Source organism: Pelmatolapia mariae, linkage group LG7 (genome assembly GCF_036321145.2).
Source record: "Pelmatolapia mariae isolate MD_Pm_ZW linkage group LG7, Pm_UMD_F_2, whole genome shotgun sequence".
In the NCBI taxonomy this organism is placed as follows: domain Eukaryota; kingdom Metazoa; phylum Chordata; class Actinopteri; order Cichliformes; family Cichlidae; genus Pelmatolapia; species Pelmatolapia mariae.
The window spans coordinates 55,524,517-55,542,965 of NC_086233.1; the positions used below are offsets into that span (position 1 = coordinate 55,524,517).

Genomic DNA, 18,449 nt, shown 5'->3' on the forward strand with positions numbered 1-18,449 from the left:
ACGTCTGTGTTACAGGGACATCTAGTGGTAAGAATTGGGCTCTGCATTTTTGTTCATATGAGAGCAGGAAAAAGTAATTTAAATTATATTAAATAAACTTTCTTGAATGGTTAAAGACTCCCTCTCATATCCCGTGTAATACCGCTCGGTATACCGTACAAACAGACCTCAAAAAGCGCAGCATCCTACAAAAGAGTTGTGGTGTTTACAGAGATAGTTGATAAAGTTGATTCAAACTTGTGACGTGTGCGTGTTCCACGTTGGCCCGGACGTGGCAGTCGGCAGTGCTCCTGTGTGGAAATCACAGTGAAAAAGCGGATCAGAGATAAAGCACCACAGTCTACGTGTGTGTTCCTGCTGAGGCTTGTGTCACTTCTACTCCCACAAAGTCAAACATCCACGGACAGTTATGGGGCTCACCATCTCGTCCATCTTCGGTCGGCTATTTGGCAAAAAACAGATGAGGATTTTGATGGGTGAGTGCTAGCTAGCTGTTAGCTAGTTGTTGATGAGCGTTCGTGGGAGAGTACTTCTCAGACTTCTAAAAATTTGGGAGGAGGAAGAGGAGAAAAAGCACAAAGAAGAGACAATTATATTATTATAACTATTGTTGTTCGTAATATTTTGTTGTTTGAAAAAGGTAACAAATTTTTGTCGTCGAGGGTTTAAATTTTTTATGTGTGTGGTTTAAAAGAAGTTTCGTAGTAAAGTCTGTTAAAAGCATCATTTTAAAAGAAATTACGTTAAAATACTAAAAGAAAACTTACTGAAATTAATGTTATTGTCATTGGCAAATGGGCACTTGAAAGAATAACAGTGCGACGATTAAAGCTGTAAATATTGTAACTAAAAATGCTAACATACGTTGTTTGACGGTAACTCGTTACGGCGTTTTCACGTTGTTTAACTCGAGTAATTAAGCAATTATCTCCTGATGACGTTTATTTGCGCAAATGGCGCAACAGGGCACGATATTAGTCGACTTCTGGTGAGTGATGACTGGACTGAAGACTGGAGGAAGACGCTGTTACGCAATCAGTTCAATGTTCAACACTGACTTGTATTCACTTTCAGTATGAATGTTGACTTGTATTTAAACCACGTTGTTTCCCTGCAGTTGGATTGGATGCTGCGGGAAAAACGACCATCTTGTACAAACTGAAGCTGGGTGAAATTGTAACTACCATCCCAACCATCGGTGAGAGACTTTCCTTTCTTTTTCCTTTTACAACTTGAAGTTCATTTGTGGTTCTTTGATGGTTCTCCAGTGTTTAGCAGTGTTAAGAGCTGCCCCCTTTCTGCTTCTTCTTCTTCTGTAAAGGTTTTAATGTGGAGACGGTAGAATTTAAAAATATCAGTTTCACCGTGTGGGACGTGGGTGGCCAGGACAAGATCAGACCTCTCTGGAGGCATTACTTCCAGAACACACAGGTATGTAATATGACCATCATGCAGTTTTGTGACAACTTTGGATTAATAGCCTAAAGGTAATTTAGCTCAGTTCACGCTTATCAAATCTCAATAACAGTTGCTTTAAAGTGCTTTATAGTGGAAGGTAAGTCTCACACAGTGTTAGAGAGAAAACTCCTACAGTCAGGTGAGCCTCAAGAGGAGGCACTAGGTAACAGCAGGAAGGAAAAACTCAGTCAGAAATACACTTGGTCAAGGCAGCCATCCAGTTGGAGGTGGAGTGAAAGAGAAAGTAAAAAGAAGTGTGTAATATGACGGGCAGTGCCGGAGGCAGTCTCCTAGCAGCCTGAGCCTATAGCAGCGCAATTAATAGATGCCCTAGGGTCACTTGATCAGTTCTAACTGTAAACTTTATCAAAAAGGACAGTTTTAAATCTAATTTCAGTAGTAGAGACTGTTTCTGTGTCTAAAATCCAAACTGGGAGCTGGTTCTACAGGAGAGGAGCTAAATAGCTGAAGGCTCTGCCTCCCACTTTACTTCAATTCTTTAACAGGGAGCCAGTGTAGCCGATATGTGGGAAATATGAGCTCTCGTTCTCAACCCTGTTAATACTTCTGTTGAAGCATTTTGTATTAGTTTGAGACTTTTCAGGGAACATTTAGAAAAAACAGATAATAAGTTACAGCAGTCTAGTTTATAAATAATAAAAGCACGAACTAGTTTTTAGCATCACTCTGAGATGGGGTGTTTCTAATTTTAGTGCCATTACATAGGTGAAAGAAAGCAGTCCTAGATATTTGTTTAATGGGCACATTGAAGGACATGTCCTGATCACAAACAACTCCCGAGATTCCTCGCAGTGTCCCTGGAGGCCAAGTTAATGGGATTCAAAGTAATCATCTGGTTGGATACCATGTTTCTGAGGATTACATAATCTCATGTTTGGCATAACAATGTGTCATTGAGCAGTAGTAGCAGTTGGCAGCTAAGAAATGCAAAAGCAACAAAAAAAACTAAATGATGCCAATGCAGCCATAATGTTTAAAGCAAATAGATTTGTCAAAATACATAATGACTGGTTTTATTTTATGTATCTTATATTTATTGTAGTTTAAGTCATTGCAGTTTCACCAAAGCTGTATGAGCATGTCTTTAGTTGTTATCTTGTGGCATATTTGAGTTGATCTTAAAATCTACATACCAGTACACTGACCATATTTGCTTTTCATTAAATGACCAACATTAAATTCTAATGTAATCACTTCAACAACCTCTCTTGTTGTGCAGGGCCTCATCTTTGTAGTGGACAGCAATGACAGAGAAAGAGTGACTGAATCAGCAGAAGAGCTGTCTAAGATGGTGAGTTCTTGGCTAAATAGGAAAAACAGTTTAATTCTGTTCCCAACATGCTTTACAGGGACTCAAAACATAAACCTAGTCTTTACAGGATGTACTTGATCCTTAAATATTTGTCTCCTTTTTTTTTTTTTACTGTTAGATGACTGTCCTCCTTACTGTAGGAGTCTGTTTGTAGTTTGAAGTGCTGATTGATTTGGTCGTGCCTTGAAGAAACATGGATTTCTCATCATATTTTTACTTCTTCTGAGCCATCCAGAAGCAAATAGTATCTACTTTCTAGTGTTGCCTTACTGTTACTGGCATAGCCCATAAAAATGAAAGATATGTGTATATGTGTGCATAAGCCTGTCCCAAAATAACAGCAGATCTTCATCCAGTTTACAGTTATGGCCAAATAAATTCAAATTTACATATTGAAAATGGATTGACGTATGTAAAACTGTGAAGTTTTACAAAATAATCTTAGAGTTTGTGGACAAATAGAGTTGTACTGTTTGAGATGAGCATGCAACAATATTCACGGTGTAGAGCCATGAACCCGTGGTCCCAAAATTGAAGCACGGTGGTGGTGGCATCATGATTTAAGATGACTTTGCTGCCTCGATAGGTCCCCATAGTCAAAGAGAAAAATAACAGTCAAGTTTATCAGGACTTGAAATGACAGTAAAGTCGAATCACTGGTGCCAGACAAAGATCTAAACTCAGTAGAAATGTCCTTCACCCCATTTATCTTGCTATAACATGAAATCTCTAATCTGGTTTCTGCAGCTGCAAGAAGACGAGTTGAAAGATGCCGTTTTGCTGGTATTTGCAAACAAACAAGATCTTCCCAACGCCTTATCGGTCAGCGAGCTGACGGACAAACTTGGCCTTCATGCCCTTCGCAGCAGAACTGTAAGTAATTTGAGTAGAAAACGGTCTTTACACCAGAAGAAGGGAAAAAAAACAAAAAGCAAGCACGTTTGGAGCTCTTTTCACAATCTCACATTATCTCACCCCCCAGTGGCACATTGAGTCTACCTGCGCTACCCAGGGCACTGGGCTATATGAAGGACTTGACTGGCTATCCCAAGAGTTGTCCAAGAACTGAGGAAGGACTGGTTGGATAGAAGAAAGAGACTAAACGGCACAAAATAGGACTGAAGGCACAGACATTCAGTCAAGAAACTTCCCAGCACCAGTGATCACACAAGGGATCAGGCTGGTGGACAATGTAGTCATCTTTGGAAAAAATTAATAACTCCTCTTTTTGATTGTATTATCAGTTACATTATCTCTTGACCTAGTGTCTATTCTCTTTTTGTTCCTACTTATTACCACTTATCATTTCCGTTTAATGCCTTGGCTCCTGTCTAGGCAGCATCTGCAGTAATCATTTTCTTGTACTTAGACTTTATCTTCCTCAACCATTAACTTGGAGGGATATGACAAAATAAAAAACTTTATTTAAAGACAATTTATAGGCCACAAACTGTGAATGTTAGACCCAGCCCTGCGGTTCACCTCTGTGTCCTTAATCTAATGGCAACTCATTTTTGAAAAGGCTTGTGCCTTTTAGTCTGAGGTGCAGGAGGATTGCAGTGATTTTGTTACTAGTGTGGAATCACATGTATCCACAAAGGAGCATCGTGCCTTCTGGTCCCTCTTTGCCTAAATCTGAGTAATCCTTTCTTTATCACATTGTTAGGTCATGCTCCCTCCTAATTTGCTTTTGTCTCTCTATGCTTTTGAAACGCAGAATTATGCAATAAGATGTGGTGGATTGCATGCTGGGGTGCAGCAAAACCAAAGTGAGAACAGATTTCTTTCTGCAACTTATCCTGTTTGAACATCTGTGAATTTGGCTCATTTGCCTTTTTTCACTTTGTTTTTATGAACCACAATGGAAAAAGAGGGGACTTAAGTTCTTTTATCTTGTGATCTTCTATCCTCCCGACAAAAAATCTTTTTACTAAAAGGAGGAAGGAAGCATCTTTTCAGTGTTGACACAGGGCCAGTGTCATTGCAACACAGTAAAGCAGCATGTGTTTTGTTTTTTTCTTTATTGCTTTTGTCTGTTTCTCAGCAGTTGTACTGTTTTGCAAATACTGTGTTACATATCCCATGCCTACTCATCAATTTATCTGGGTACATTCCAACTTGTGCTTTAAGATGTTGACACCTGTCAAAAATATTCTCTAATAATATTTTCCAAATAAAGTTGGTGTTTAAAGATATTTTTCAGACTCTGCTCATTGTTGACGACATTTGGCGTCATTTGTCAGTGTTTTTTCAGGCCAGGCCTTTCTTGGCTTTCAGGTTTGTTTCATCATCAGTCAACATCTTTTTATCAGGAACCAGGCTGAGAGGAAGTGAAAATCTTTAGTATCAGCTATGTTTTGCTTTTGCGCTGTGACTTGGACAGAGTCCTTACAAACGGATCTCACCTTCTGCCTGTCTTTGCTTATGTATTACTTGCTTTCAAGCCACCACATTTCCTAGCACATATCTTCCTTGATGTTTGGGTGTGACCTAAGGTCATCTGTACAGCGAATTGTACAGCTTCTGCATGTTGAAAGTGGCCCTCAGGCAAGCAAGATTATTTTTTTTATTTTTTATTTTTTAAACTAATGTAACTAAAAGTTAGAGGTGAGGAAGCGATTTGACTGTAAACTAACAAACTGAGCTGGAGGCATTGCACTGAAAATAGCTGTCAGTGCTTTGTTTGAGGAAAACATTCAGCCTACGTGACCTTGATGCAGTTTCCCTTCATTTTGACAGCTAGTGGTATATGATGGTGACTTGGAGAGAAAAGCAGGATTAGTTATGTGGATTTCTTCTAAATGTTAGTAAATGGCAGTTTCCTGAATAAGAGTGTCTGGTCTTTTGTAGCAGTTTGGCTGGAAAATGAGTGCCAGGCTATCAGATGCAGGGATTCAAGTTGAATGCGGACTGAATAATAGAGAAATATAATGACATATTATATGGTGCACTATAAAGGGAGAGCAGCTCGCTCACAGCGTTTGCTTAAATTAAGACCGCTGTCAAGTAAAGAAGAAGGGTAAAAAGTTGAAATGCTAAAAAACTTGAATATAAAATTGCTTTCAAATAAAAGCTTTGTAATGTAGCTCTGTTTCCCCAGCGTGTCCTGTGCTGGGCAGGAGCAGATGTGTGAAATTTATCCAGCACATGGTAATCATTTTTTAAATGGGAGATGAGCCCTCATTGGGCTAGAAAAAGGTTGTATTATCAGCTTTTCATCATTACCATGTTGTTACTGTTGCAGCACTGCAGGGGGCAATAATGTCAAAGGTGAGTCACTAGCTGGGGCCAAATCCTCATTTAAGTTTGACAGTGTTTCTAGTAGATGTTGGCAGATGGCTTGAGCATGAACTGAGGGTGCAATTTGGGAAAGGCCTCAGAGGGGACTGGTGGCGACTCATGGGCTGGGCAGCTCCCAGTGTACTAATGAGAAGTGAATTTATTGAATGAACAGCTTGTAGTGCAGGAAGGGGTCATATACAGACAGAGAACCAGAAGGGGCATGCATTGACGTTTATCTCCAATTCACAGCAGTTTAATGTGCACTAAGATTAAAATGTGTGGCAATTTTCCGCCATGAAGACTTTATAGTGAATCAATTTTCAATAAATCAGTTACCATAGTTGCCAGACTGAGCAGGTGTGAGCAAAACATTCATACAGTCTCTCTTTTGATGCTTGTTAGAGAGGTAAACAGTTTCTAAGCATATCAAGTGGAGTAAAATCATGTATGAAGCCAGGTGCCAGGTAATTAGGACATACACAGTGTTTATAGCTGAAGGTGTAAGGATTATATAATTGGCTTGCTACGATGCATGAGTGTCTGTTCTAATGTATTTATGACAGCTAATCAGGCTTAGTGGAGCTGGGTCATCACACAGTTTTGTGAGTGAGTGCAAGCGGTGTGCATCATGTGTACTCTACTTTGTTGATCCGTTTTTTTCTATATATTTCTTAAAGCCTCATAGAAATACATTAAATGGGATTTAAACCATCACTTTTCAACATAAACAGAAAGGTAAGCGTTACATTTAATTGCTGTTTATTACATATGAAGTTCTGTAAAAACAATATAGTTGGACTGTTCTTAAAGCAGAACACTTTCAGAAATGACATCCTTGCACAGTAAGTAAAATGACAGCTAAAAGTAATACAAATACTGTCAGACTGCAAGATGTATGTTTGTCAGAGTTGAAGGATGAAGGAAGCTGCTATTTCTTCCAGGTGAGGCATCCTTCACAGATATAATATGTTAGCAAAAGCTGATTTGCAGGTTTTACATGTGCAGGATGATGCCGACGTTGACCCCTCACATACCGGTACCACAGCCCACCTATTCCCAGGCCAGGGAGAATCTGGTGAAAGCTATCCCACCCAAGCTCCTCTGTCTACTGGCCTGTGGAGGTAAAGATTGTCGCTACGAGGGACCAGAGTGCTGGAAGCTGAACCAGCAAGTTATTCGAGGCATTTTCTCCTCCTGGTGAGAGTGTTTGGCAATCTCACACATAATTTTGTGTTGTGCGTGTTTTAGCAAAACAGTAAGGAGTCCATGCTGACTGTGAACTTCTACTTGTCTCAGGGTAACAGATGACATAGTTGCCATGGCAAGACCATCAAGTTATCTAATTGAGAAGTACAACATCATGGATCAGTTTCAAAGGTAATCACTGATCAGTATTGTCTGTGTAGTAAATTGATGCATGACGCCCGCATCCTTACAGTAATTACTACAAAAAAGGAAGGACATAAAGCATCTTGTATCACTTTTTTACAACGACACTTGATGATCGTAGTAGTTTTAGAGCTTCTGGAACTGTGGACACATAGCAAGTAACAACCAAAAAACCTTTGAGATGAACACCAAGTGTCTGCAGGTTTCCTCCATTCTTTGACTTTACTTTCAGGTTAAACATCAGGTCGATCATTAACATGCAGCTCCCAGGCGAGCATGCTCACTGTGGACCTCCTCTGGACCCTGAAAGTGGTTTCACCTACTCTCCTCAGGTCTTCATGGACAATGACAGTGAGATCTTAAAACACTGAAAGCAAAGCATATTTACTTTCAATACAGAAAACAGTTTATTTTGTGTGCGAACATTATGCTGATGGCTTTAATGCTCTTTCCTTCAGCTCACTGTTCTTATGTACATATGTTTATGTGCAGTTTACTTTTACAACTTTGGGATGCCAGATTTTGGAGTGTCATCTCTTGTTGGGTTAATTGACGCAGTGAAGGTTATTGCCTTTGCGGTGAGGGAAGGAAGAGTGGCCGTGCACTGTCATGCAGGCCTGGGGAGGACAGGTAGGATTAAAAATATATTCCGTGTAAGTAAGTATTGCATGTTGCAGATTGGCCACACATAATGCTCTTGCTGTGTTCCTGATCGCCAGGTGTCCTGATAGCTTGCTACTTAATCTACACCTTGCGCATCAGCCCGAGTGAGGCCGTCCACTTTGTGCGGATTAAACGACCTCGCTCTATCCAAACCCGGGCACAGATAAGCAAGGTGTTTGATTTTGCTCGCCTGCTTGGCACACAGCTGGTTCAATACCCAGACCTTAGCCTGAGGCACGGAGCCCCTTTCACCCTGCAGCACTATCTAAACCGACAAGCACTCCTACTGCACGGCAAGGAGGCTCGCAATCTCAGACAAACACCAAAGGTCTGGATTTTGTCATCATAATACATTAATCCTGTGTCATGAAATGCCTGGATTGTAGAGCAATTAACCTTCTCCTCTTTTCTGACTTCCACTTGATTAGGTGGTGTACCTCCTGTGTGTGCGGCTCTCCTGCTTGGCTCTGGGTCTTCCTTCACCTCCAGAGGTCTATGCTGAACTGGACAAGAGGTCTGCACTTAGGGTCCTGAGCAGCACTGTGAGAGAGACTCTGGTGTCTAAGAAGTACTTGCCCTTGCTGAGAGAAGGTCATAGAAGCTCGTGGGCAGGTTCGGGGTCAATGTCCTCATGGGACGACCCGTTAGGATTCTTGGAGAGGAAAAGGGAGGTACTGATGGACAAACGCAGCTACAGTGACTCTGATCTCAGCAAGATCAAGGTAAATGAGGTCAAATATCAAAATTGTGCATACAGAATTATTAAAATTCTTGAATAATAATGTAAAATGGGTCTGGTTATAAAGGATTTGTCCCCCTTTGTTGCATTTTGTACTGAAGGGATCAGAGCTGAATCCATACTGCACCACAGCTCTTGGAGATGAGAAACACTGGTGTTTGCCGGAACGTATGCGAGCTGATCTCAGACCAGTTAGTCCAGTTTTTGGTGGGCTTTCATCAGGCTACCAAACCACCAAAAAGGAAACTCATATACTCAATATTCCAGTGTCCAGCATGAGAACAAACAGCAGCTGTGCTAAGCAGTCAAAGTGCAAGGCTAAAAAGGCTCTACCCAAATACAGCTCCAATGTGGAGGTAACCTTACATTTATTTTTAAAAATGGTAACAGTAAAGAGAGCTTTGCTGTAGATGTGTTCTAACCAATTTCACATGCAGCTGTGCAGAAATCCACATAACCTAGGCCCGACCTCGACGGCTCGTCCTGTAGCTAAAGCAATGGCAGAGCAGGGTCTTTCAGGAGAAACAGTTCTGCAAAGGTCGGCTCTGCTGCAGGTAAAATGAACAAACAAGTAATCATCGTTATCAATCAGAACATATCAGTGAATTCATACTACTGCTCACATTTTCTATAGGAGGAACTGAATAGTAGTGAGTGTGGCTGGGCTCTGCTGGTCACTGAATCAGATCCTCATGTTCTCTGCTGTCTCTTGTGGACCTGGCTGGAGAAGCTGAGGGTTAGTGGCATCACACAAGGAATTTCTGATTAAGCACCCTGTACTGCAGTAAACATTTGTCTCTCACTTTTATTGGTTTTCTCCAATCTCATTCAGGACCCTGTCCTGAGTGCCGAGGACATAGAAAGACTGAGTATTAGAGCAAGCAACAGGAATCCTCTCAGTGTGCTCAAGAAAGTAAGCAAACAATCTCCTGGGCTTTCTTACTAAGCATTTATACATTTATACTTAGATCTCCTTAGATGCAAGATGTTATTTGGCATATTACATTGTTACAGCCACAGAGACACACCATTTACTGTCTGCTGAGCTGCGTGAGCACAGTCACCAGCCTTTGTCCACACAGAGAGGAGGCAGTGCTTCACCGCCTGATACGGGCACTTACAAGGGTAAGACAGAGTGGAAGTTCAATGAGTAAATCATGTTGCATTTATTCTAAATATGAAAACTTTTTTTCAAGTGTTATCATTTTCCTTTTTTTTAAAATAAACACACATATATACATATATCTTACAGCACTCCCAAGAGGAAATGGAAAGCCTTGCACCTCTAATGAAAGTCATGAAGGCCACTTTGAGAGAAACCTTCCACAACTACAGATACTTCACTAGAGCCTGCAGCACCAATGCTACACTTTGAAGACAAGAGTTTATACAGAAACAAAAACTGATACTGCATATTGTTGTTGTTGGGGTTTTTTCCCCCCACAGAGACATTTTGACAAATCAGAGAAAAAAAATTGAGGTGCAAGCACTTAAATAAATGATTGCTTAATTCTGTCTAATTACTTTAGTTGTAGGATCCTGTAAGTGTTTGCCATTACACTGAGATGCCACTTTTTTCATAATTCCAAATATGACAAAATAGAGCACCCACTATGAAAAATGCCCTTTACAGTTTGGTTTTTGGAGTGCATTTAAAGCAGAATTTGACATATAAAGACCAACCTCCCCCTTCATGTCTCATCTTTATCTTCCCTTTTTTAAAATATCACTATTTCACAATAAATGTGGGCCTAACAAAATTGCTAATAACCTATACTGATTTAGATGTAAGAAATAAAGTATCACCTACACAATCTAACAAGAACTATTACCTGCTCTACTCTTTCAGTCTAAGCCGTGTTAATGTGTTTCAATTTTAACTGTCCCCTCTGGCACTAAAATATTTTGTTTATGATGTGTCCTGCTTACACTGTTACACACTTCACAGGGGACAATGAAAATGTGCCAATGCCTATAAATTAAGCCTACGATATTTCCAGTAGAGGGGATTAAGATTAAGTCATATATTTGTTTGTTTCAGTGGATTAAGATGATTTGAAGTACCAGGCAAAGAGTAACAACTACATCTGTGCCATGGACCAGTCCTGCATAGAGTGCTAGAAAAGTGGTTAAACCTGAAATAAAGTTAGAATTTAAAAACAACAACAATTTAATCAGTTTAGCACTGAATAGTATATCACGTCCTGTCATTAGCCCTAAGAGGTTAAATCCAAGCAGTGTGCCCACAGTGTGACCCTGTAGCAGAACAGCATTTCATACCTAATAAATCATTTACAACATCTGCATAATGTATTGCATGTATATACTTCTTGCATGTCTCTGGTTAAATGTGAGTGAGTCAGATATTATACGAGAGAGCCAAGGCACCCCAACAGAGCTGACTAGAAACCTTTCCTCCTTTTTTTCATTATTAGTAGTAGTATTTTTTATCGGGTTAAACTGGTTAAAGAACATTATATCCAACACATATTAAGAATAAATGTCAGAGAGTCATTGCCATGGAAACGTTGTCATAGTGAAGTTGACAACCATTAAACAATCTGTGTTTGGGTTCAGCGCACATGCTCATTTCTGTGGAAAAAGCCTGTCACGGACTCTAAGCAGGATCGGGATTTTGTGAGGTAAAAATCACGAATCTGTTTACTTTATTTCACCAACTGAATAAAGCTGAAAGCAGTCAGTGATTCGTTAGTTTGGAACGCAAACGGTAGAAACAGTTTGTTTTGTTTTTTGGGGGGGTTGAAAGATTTAATGCTTTTTCTGTAAAAAAAAAAAAAAACATAATCAACCTGGCCTCTGCCAAACAAAAGTCAATCGTAAGTAAAGCCATGTATGATTTATGAACTTAGCTCGATGCTTTATATAACTCATTAACATGGCTAGCGCTTGTTTTCACGGGTGAGCGCAAAGCTGTTTTATAATTATTGATTACTTATGCTCAATCAGTGCGAGTTAGCAAATGAGTAAAGTTTCTTTCTGGCGTTAGTGTTGTCATACATGTGAAATGAGTTATGGTTGTCATTGTTATTATTGTTCCAAATCTGTTGCCATGATTAGCACCGTGATGTTGCTGTTCCAGGTGAAGCCACACTCGTGTACTGAGCCACTCAGAAAGGTGCAGGATTTGAAAGAACTTGTACTGTACATTAAGAAAAAGTTGGCAAACCCTTAAAGTGCCTTCATCAATAGTAATGCAATTTCTTAATATATATATAATATATACAATACAGGATTTACCTAGTCTGCAGTCAGATCTATTAGCATTTGTAATGAGAGCTACATTTATTGTTATTTTAAAAAAGTGAAGACATCATGAGATGGCAAATATGCTGATGGCTATTTTAAGAGTCTCCATATACAGTGTTTTTACATATTTGCCTAACAAGTTGAAGAAGCTCAGCAGAAATCTGCTAAATCAAACATGTGGAGCTACCTGCTATGGTGAATAAGGGATCAGCTGAATATAGCACCACAGAAGGATGAGTGATTTTATCTTTTTTTTTCTTTTTTTTTTTAATGTGCAAGCCCCCCTTACTCATTTTATTTTTTTTCCATGACTTTCTCTGTCAAGGTAATGATGAAGGCTGATCCCTGGGTTGGCACCTGGAGGCCCCACAAGCCAAGAGGTCCTATAGCTGCCCTCTATGGTAGCCCGGGACCCAAGTATGCACTGCCTGGACTCACAGGTAGTGTTAGAGAAGTTTTTTTTTTTTTTGTTATCAGCACAATTATTATTATTATTATTATTATTAGTAGTAGTAGTAGCAGTAGTATTCAGTAAGGGTGTGTTCTTCTTCTATGATAAAGGTGTGTCTCAGCACGACCCTACTAAATACAAAGCCCCAATGTTCAGCTTTGGGATGCGTCATAAGGAGGTCAATAATAACTTTTCCCCTGGGCCAAGATACCTGATTCCCACCAACATGACCAGAGAGGGCCTGAGCAGCATGCCTGCATTTTCACTCCACGGCCGTCCAAAGGAGCCCAAGTTCTTCGAGCCTCCTGGACCAGGTCAGCAGAACTCCTAACACATTAAACGCACATGAAGATGCTTTACTCCTGGTCTCAGTGTCTTTATACAAATTTCTTTGTTGCTGTCAGGTCAATATTCCCCAGAGCATTCAGCAAAGTGGATCTACCGCGCTGCGCCTGCTTATTCACTGTTAGCCAGGCACAAGGAATTAGGTGGCAACAAAACACCAGGTAAAATATGTATTTGTTGTTTTGTATTTGTACTATGAATAACAAAGTTTCATAGTACAAAATCTGTAACCTTTATCTCTTGCTCCTACTGCAGGTCCTGCAACCTATTCTCTGCCTCCCGTGATAGGGATGAACACTGCGGTTGCATCTTCTGCTCCCTGCTTCTCATTACGTGGCCGCAACAAAATCGGAACCTTCTATAACGACCAAAGCAAGGTGCATAGTTATATATGTAACATGTCTTTTAAGAGTTCATATTTCACTGACAAGCCATCCTTTTGCCATTTTTTAATGAATATGATTTTATATTATTGGGAGCTTTTAGTTTCTTTGTGTGACCTTTGACTTCTCATGGACGTCAGTTCCAGTAGTTTCCCACTGTACTCCTGTTTACAGATTAAACCTGTGTGTAAACTTTACATCTTGTCTTTTTAGTGTAAAGTGTTTGTTTTTGGCTGAGTTTGTATTAGTTTGCTGTAAGCAATTTTTATGTCTTCTAAGTAATTAATATTGAATTAATACAGATTAATATTGGTGGTAGTTATGACGATTTGGTGTTAATATAATCATTAAAAATAGAGTTTACACATCACTCTATGTAGTCCTCTGAAAAACTAAGTAAGCCCCATGGTTCAATAGCTTGTAGAGCCTTTATCAACAATAACTTGAAGCAACATGGAGTAATCTTTCCCTGTATACCATTTCTCTGACATGATTGTGGAGGTATTTTATCTCAGTCTTCTTTACAATATTGCTTCAGTTCATAGAAGTCTGCAGGGATTCCTTTATGCACAGATCTTTTAAGGCCCCTTTAAGGCATTTGTGCTGATACGCTGTTTTGTTTTCTCCAAATGTGGTGCTGTGCGGTATGGACAAACATCTCCAACTCTAGTCTTTGTTGTCTGTTAAGAATTTTAATGGAAGTCTTGTGGTTTGATCCAATGCAACATTACACATGAAAGCCATGCTGCCACGTTCTTTTTATAGAGAAGACTATTTCTTTTGGCAACACTTCCAAACAAGCTCCTTTGTTTTCTAATTCTACTGTCATAAACTTTATCATTTAACCTGCTAACTGAGGCCTGAAATGTCTGCTTTTGTAGAGGTGCTCAGACTGACCTGTGAAAAACTTGTTCATGTGACTAGTAAAAACAGTGTTTAACAGTTGTAATGGTTATACATGGTTATATAATGCATCTCATTGCAAATTTCACTTCCATTAAAATGTATCTAAATCATTGTAGCTATTATATATAGCTATTACACCTCTCCCCCAACAGGGCCACTAGCTGACTGATAAGGTGTGTGCCATCACATTAAATTTCATTACTCAAATTCCAAAAGTATATACAAAGTACATATAAAAACCTGCACAAAGAACTGCATTGCATCATGATTATATACTAACAATTTTTCTATTTTATCTCATTTGCTGATCTACTTTTGAAATTGCTCATAAGTGAAATTTGCTAAGACAAGTTAAGATGAGAAGGGAGAAACACCCTTCAACCATCTTATGGTTGTTGATATTGTGTAGTTTGTCAACTAGAGGGCACTTTGTAACTTACCTGTTGGCAACAGGTGTTTGCAAATCCACAAATACAACAACCAGCTGATCCAAGCAGCTATAGGCAGAGGGTAAAGGAGTAACCTACAGCTTGTTGGAGCAGAGAACAAGTTTATTTTTAAACTGCACTGTCATATTATCTAAGTAAGGACTCATAAGTGATGATACGCAACAAATGCTAGGAAAATCTGTTTATGTTCCATGTGTCTGACAGAAATACCAAATATTGGTATCTTAAAAATCCTCCGTCAGGTTCTATTCCCTATGTATATGAAACAAAACCATAACCACAACACAGACTGTAGCAGGACAGTGTCAGGCCAGACTGGTTACATACAGGTGTAAAAGTTACTCAAGCAAACCCTAAAAAGCTGAAACCAAAACAAAACAAAAAAACCCTAGCAACTGTGGTTTACTGTTGTTGTCTATACTTTTGTTTCTCTTGGCCGCAGACTCCTGGCCCTGCTGCCTATAAAGTTGTGGACCCCAGTATTTATGGGCAGAAGCCTCCTCAATTCAGCATGACAGGCCGCAACTTCACTCCCGGTGAAACCACCGCGAAACCAGGACCAGGAGCATACAACCCTGAGCAAGTAAGAAACCTGATCATGTCGTTTTCTTATTATCCTAAATGCCCCACAAATATGAACATTTTTTATTCATCAAGATTTTTCCTTGCTAGGTAAACCTCACAAAAACCAAAGCCCCGAGCTTTACCTTTGGATTGCGTCATTCTGAGTACATCCTATCAGTCCCTGGGAATGTTATGGAATAGTGTCCTCTGTCATCTCTTAATTTAACTGGAAGTGACCACAGACGTTTTTCAATAAAGCATAAAATACAAACTGCTCAGCGCAACAGTGAGATTGTATTTTGATGCCAAAGAATTTAGGCCAGATTTCTCCATTTGTCATATCTGAGGTCAGTTAAGGAAAAAATACTTTAAGAAATTGCTCGTCTTTTTACAGAATAAGATAAATTTACTGTTTCTGTCTTATGTCTCAACTTTGTGGAATTTCCAGGTTACGGTTTAGCCTTTTGCACAGAGTTTATAGCAGAACCTCTGCAATCCCAATTCCTGAGTTAGCCATTTGGTATTTTGCAAAGTGACACTTTAATGTGCATCCAACTTTCATACTAGTGATATTTTGCTTTTGCTATTTATATTATCCACAGAGCCACTAAATTGTTAAAGTCAGCCGATACAGAAGATTTAATACCTGTAGACATAGCCTATGTGCAAGAATAATGTTATTTTGCTTTTATATTTGGCCAAATACTAGCAGCTTATGAAACAGATTGTTGGCTTTATGTGAAAAGAAAAAAAATGTGTGAAACTGCCTAATAGAGCTGTGAAAAGGGTTTTCAGAGAACTCCCTGCAATCCTGTGAAAACCTAAGTACACGCTTACACTCGTACACTCTGTGATGGGTTATAAGGACATTTCCAAACAATTTAATTCTACAGTGAGAAAAACTATTCAAGGCAGTTGCCAGATATTTGTCTTTGTAGGAATGTATTTCCCAGCAAAATCAACCCAAAGTTAGACATTGCAATGCTCAGACAAACTGCAAAGAAATCCAAGCGCTACATCTCAGACTCTACAGGCCTCAGTTATCATGTTTAAAGTTTATGGCACCACAATCCAAAAAAGGCTGAACAAGCATGGCTTGACTGAAGCCCTCTTTTCCCTAAAAAGAGCACTGCAGCAAAGCTTAGTTTTGCATCTCAACGAACCACAAGACTCCTGGAAATATCTTCTTTGGACAGAGAAGACCAAAGTTCACAGCACCACATTTAAAGAAAACTAAAGAGAGCATATCACTACAAACACCTCATACCAACAGTCAAACACAGTGGTGGAGGGGTGATGATGTTGGCTGGTTTTGGAGCCACAGGACTTGGGGACTTTGCATCTTGGGCATCTTTCCTAGGTTTTGTTGTATAGCAAAGTTTTGTAGAATCAAATGTGATGCCATCTGTCCTATGACTTAAGCATGGCCAAAACTGGGTCACTGATTACTTCAAATTATTGTTGCTAAAGCTGGCCAGAGGCACCCAAATCAGTACTGTAGTTACACTGTTTTTTCATTCCAAATATGACAAGATAGAGTACCCACTGTGAAACATGCCCAACAAAATGGCTAATAACCCCTACTACAGGGTGGGCCATTTATATGGATACACCGTAATAAAATGGGAATGGTTGGTGATATTAAAGTCCTGTTTGTGGCACATTAGTATATGTGAGGGGGCAAACTCCTCAAGATGGGTGGTGACCATGGTGGTCATTTAGAAGTCGGCCATCTTGGATACAACTTTTGTTTTTTCAATAGGAAGAGGGCCATGTGACACATCAAACTTATTGGTAATGTCACAAGAAAAACAATGGTGTGCTTGGTTTCAACGTAACTTTATTCTTTATTCGTTATTTACAAGTTTCTGACCACTTATAAAATGTGTTCAATGTGCTGCCTATTGTGTTGGATTGTCAATGCAACCCTCTTCTCCCACTCTTCACACACTGATAGCAACACCGCAGGAGAAATGCCAGCACAGGCATCCAGTATCCGTAGTTTCAGGTGCTGCACATCTCGTATCTTCACACCATAGACAATTGCCTTCAGATGACCCCAAAGATAAAAGTCTAAGGGGGTCAGATCAGGAGACCTTGGGGGCCATTCAATTGGCCCACGATGACCAATCCACTTTCCAGGAAACTGTTCATCTAGGAATGCTCGGACCTGGCACCCATAATGTGGTGGTGCACCATCTTGCTGGAAAAACTCAGGGAACGTGCCAGCTTCAGTGCATAAAGAGGGAAACACATCATCATGTAGCAATTTCAAATATCCAGTGGCCTTGAGGTTTCCATTGATGAAGAATTGACCCACTATCGTTGTACCCCATATACCACACCAAACCATCACTTTTGTTGTTCCAACAGTCTTGGAGGGATCCATCCAATGTGGGTTAGTGTCAGACCAATAGCGGTGGTTTTGTTTGTTAACTTCACCATTCACATAAAAGTTTGCCTCATCACTGAACAAAATCTTCTGCGTGAGCTGAGGGTCCTGTTCCAATTTTTGTTTTGCCCATTCTGCAAATTCTGTGCGCCGATCTGGGTCATCCTCGTTGAGATGCTGCAGTAGCTGGAGTTTGTAAGGGTGCCATTTGTGAGTAGCTAATATCCGCCGAAGGGATGTTCGACTAATGCCACTCTCCAGTGACATGCGGTGAGTGCTACGCTGTGGGCTCTTGCTGAATGAAGCTAGGACAGCCACTGATGTTTCTTCATTAGTGACAGTTTTCTTGCGTCCACATTTTGGCAAATCCAACACTGAACCAGTTTCACGAAACTTAGCAAGCAGTTTGCTAACTGTAGCATATGAGATGGGTGGTCTCGTAGGGTGTATTGCATTGAAATCTGCTGCAATGACCCGGTTACTGCGTTCACCAGATATCAACACAATTTCGCTCCCCTCCTCACATGTTAACCTCTTCGACATGTCAATGGCTGTGAACAAAGAGAAACTTGTAAATAACGAATAAAGAATAAAGTTACGTTGAAACCAAGCACACCATTGTTTTTCTTGTGACATTACCAATACGTTTGATGTGTCACATGGCCCTCTTCCTATTGAAAAAACAAAAGTTGTATCCAAGATGGCCGACTTCTAAATGGCCACCACGGTCACCACCCATCTTGAGGAGTTTGCCCCCTCACATGTACTAATGTGCCACAAACAGGACTTTAATATCACCAACCATAACCTTGTTATTACGGTGTATCC

At 40.0% G+C, this 18,449-nt stretch overlaps 3 protein-coding genes across 3 annotated transcripts; all 3 read left to right on the forward strand.

Moving 5' to 3' along the window:
• Positions 1 to 265: 265 nt before the first annotated feature.
• Positions 266 to 4,970, forward strand: LOC134632442 (ADP-ribosylation factor 5-like). Its single transcript, XM_063481167.1, has 6 exons — positions 266 to 476; positions 1,118 to 1,198; positions 1,322 to 1,431; positions 2,699 to 2,770; positions 3,539 to 3,664; positions 3,774 to 4,970. Exons 1-6 carry the CDS (start codon positions 410 to 412, stop codon positions 3,858 to 3,860), a joined length of 543 nt encoding a protein of 180 aa, XP_063337237.1. The 5' UTR covers positions 266 to 409; the 3' UTR covers positions 3,861 to 4,970.
• Positions 4,971 to 6,663: 1,693 nt separating this feature from the next.
• On the forward strand, positions 6,664 to 11,177 carry zgc:77752 (uncharacterized protein LOC393862 homolog). The gene is made up of 13 exons (XM_063479822.1): positions 6,664 to 6,808; positions 7,079 to 7,270; positions 7,370 to 7,450; positions 7,695 to 7,813; positions 7,955 to 8,092; positions 8,182 to 8,453; positions 8,554 to 8,847; positions 8,966 to 9,220; positions 9,302 to 9,418; positions 9,499 to 9,600; positions 9,697 to 9,777; positions 9,879 to 9,989; positions 10,117 to 11,177. Exons 2-13 carry the CDS (start codon positions 7,080 to 7,082, stop codon positions 10,237 to 10,239), a joined length of 1,884 nt encoding a protein of 627 aa, XP_063335892.1. The 5' UTR covers positions 6,664 to 6,808; position 7,079; the 3' UTR covers positions 10,240 to 11,177.
• Positions 11,178 to 11,290: 113 nt separating this feature from the next.
• On the forward strand, positions 11,291 to 15,500 carry cimap1b (ciliary microtubule associated protein 1B). The gene is made up of 6 exons (XM_063479823.1): positions 11,291 to 12,571; positions 12,693 to 12,896; positions 12,987 to 13,088; positions 13,183 to 13,304; positions 15,108 to 15,248; positions 15,338 to 15,500. The coding sequence occupies exons 1-6, from the start codon at positions 12,439 to 12,441 to the stop codon at positions 15,428 to 15,430; spliced, it is 795 nt and encodes a 264-aa protein (XP_063335893.1). The 5' UTR covers positions 11,291 to 12,438; the 3' UTR covers positions 15,431 to 15,500.
• Positions 15,501 to 18,449: the final 2,949 nt, after the last annotated feature.

What these genes read in the sequence shown, in the direction of transcription:
- LOC134632442 (XM_063481167.1), top strand. Translation starts at nt 410, where the DNA reads ATGGGGCTCACCATCTCGTCCATCTTCGGTCGGCTATTTGGCAAAAAA. An exon ending in ACAGATGAGGATTTTGATGG is followed by an intron (nt 477 to 1,117) that starts GTGAGTGCTAGC and finishes GTTTCCCTGCAG; the next exon opens with TTGGATTGGATGCTGCGGGA. An exon ending in ATGCCCTTCGCAGCAGAACT is followed by an intron (nt 3,665 to 3,773) that starts GTAAGTAATTTG and finishes CTCACCCCCCAG; the next exon opens with TGGCACATTGAGTCTACCTG.
- cimap1b (XM_063479823.1), top strand. Translation starts at nt 12,439, where the DNA reads ATGACTTTCTCTGTCAAGGTAATGATGAAGGCTGATCCCTGGGTTGGC. An exon ending in AGGTGGCAACAAAACACCAG is followed by an intron (nt 13,089 to 13,182) that starts GTAAAATATGTA and finishes CTCCTACTGCAG; the next exon opens with GTCCTGCAACCTATTCTCTG. An exon ending in TCTATAACGACCAAAGCAAG is followed by an intron (nt 13,305 to 15,107) that starts GTGCATAGTTAT and finishes TCTTGGCCGCAG; the next exon opens with ACTCCTGGCCCTGCTGCCTA.
- zgc:77752 (XM_063479822.1), top strand. Translation starts at nt 7,080, where the DNA reads ATGATGCCGACGTTGACCCCTCACATACCGGTACCACAGCCCACCTAT. An exon ending in CGAGGCATTTTCTCCTCCTG is followed by an intron (nt 7,271 to 7,369) that starts GTGAGAGTGTTT and finishes TACTTGTCTCAG; the next exon opens with GGTAACAGATGACATAGTTG. An exon ending in AATACAGCTCCAATGTGGAG is followed by an intron (nt 9,221 to 9,301) that starts GTAACCTTACAT and finishes TTTCACATGCAG; the next exon opens with CTGTGCAGAAATCCACATAA.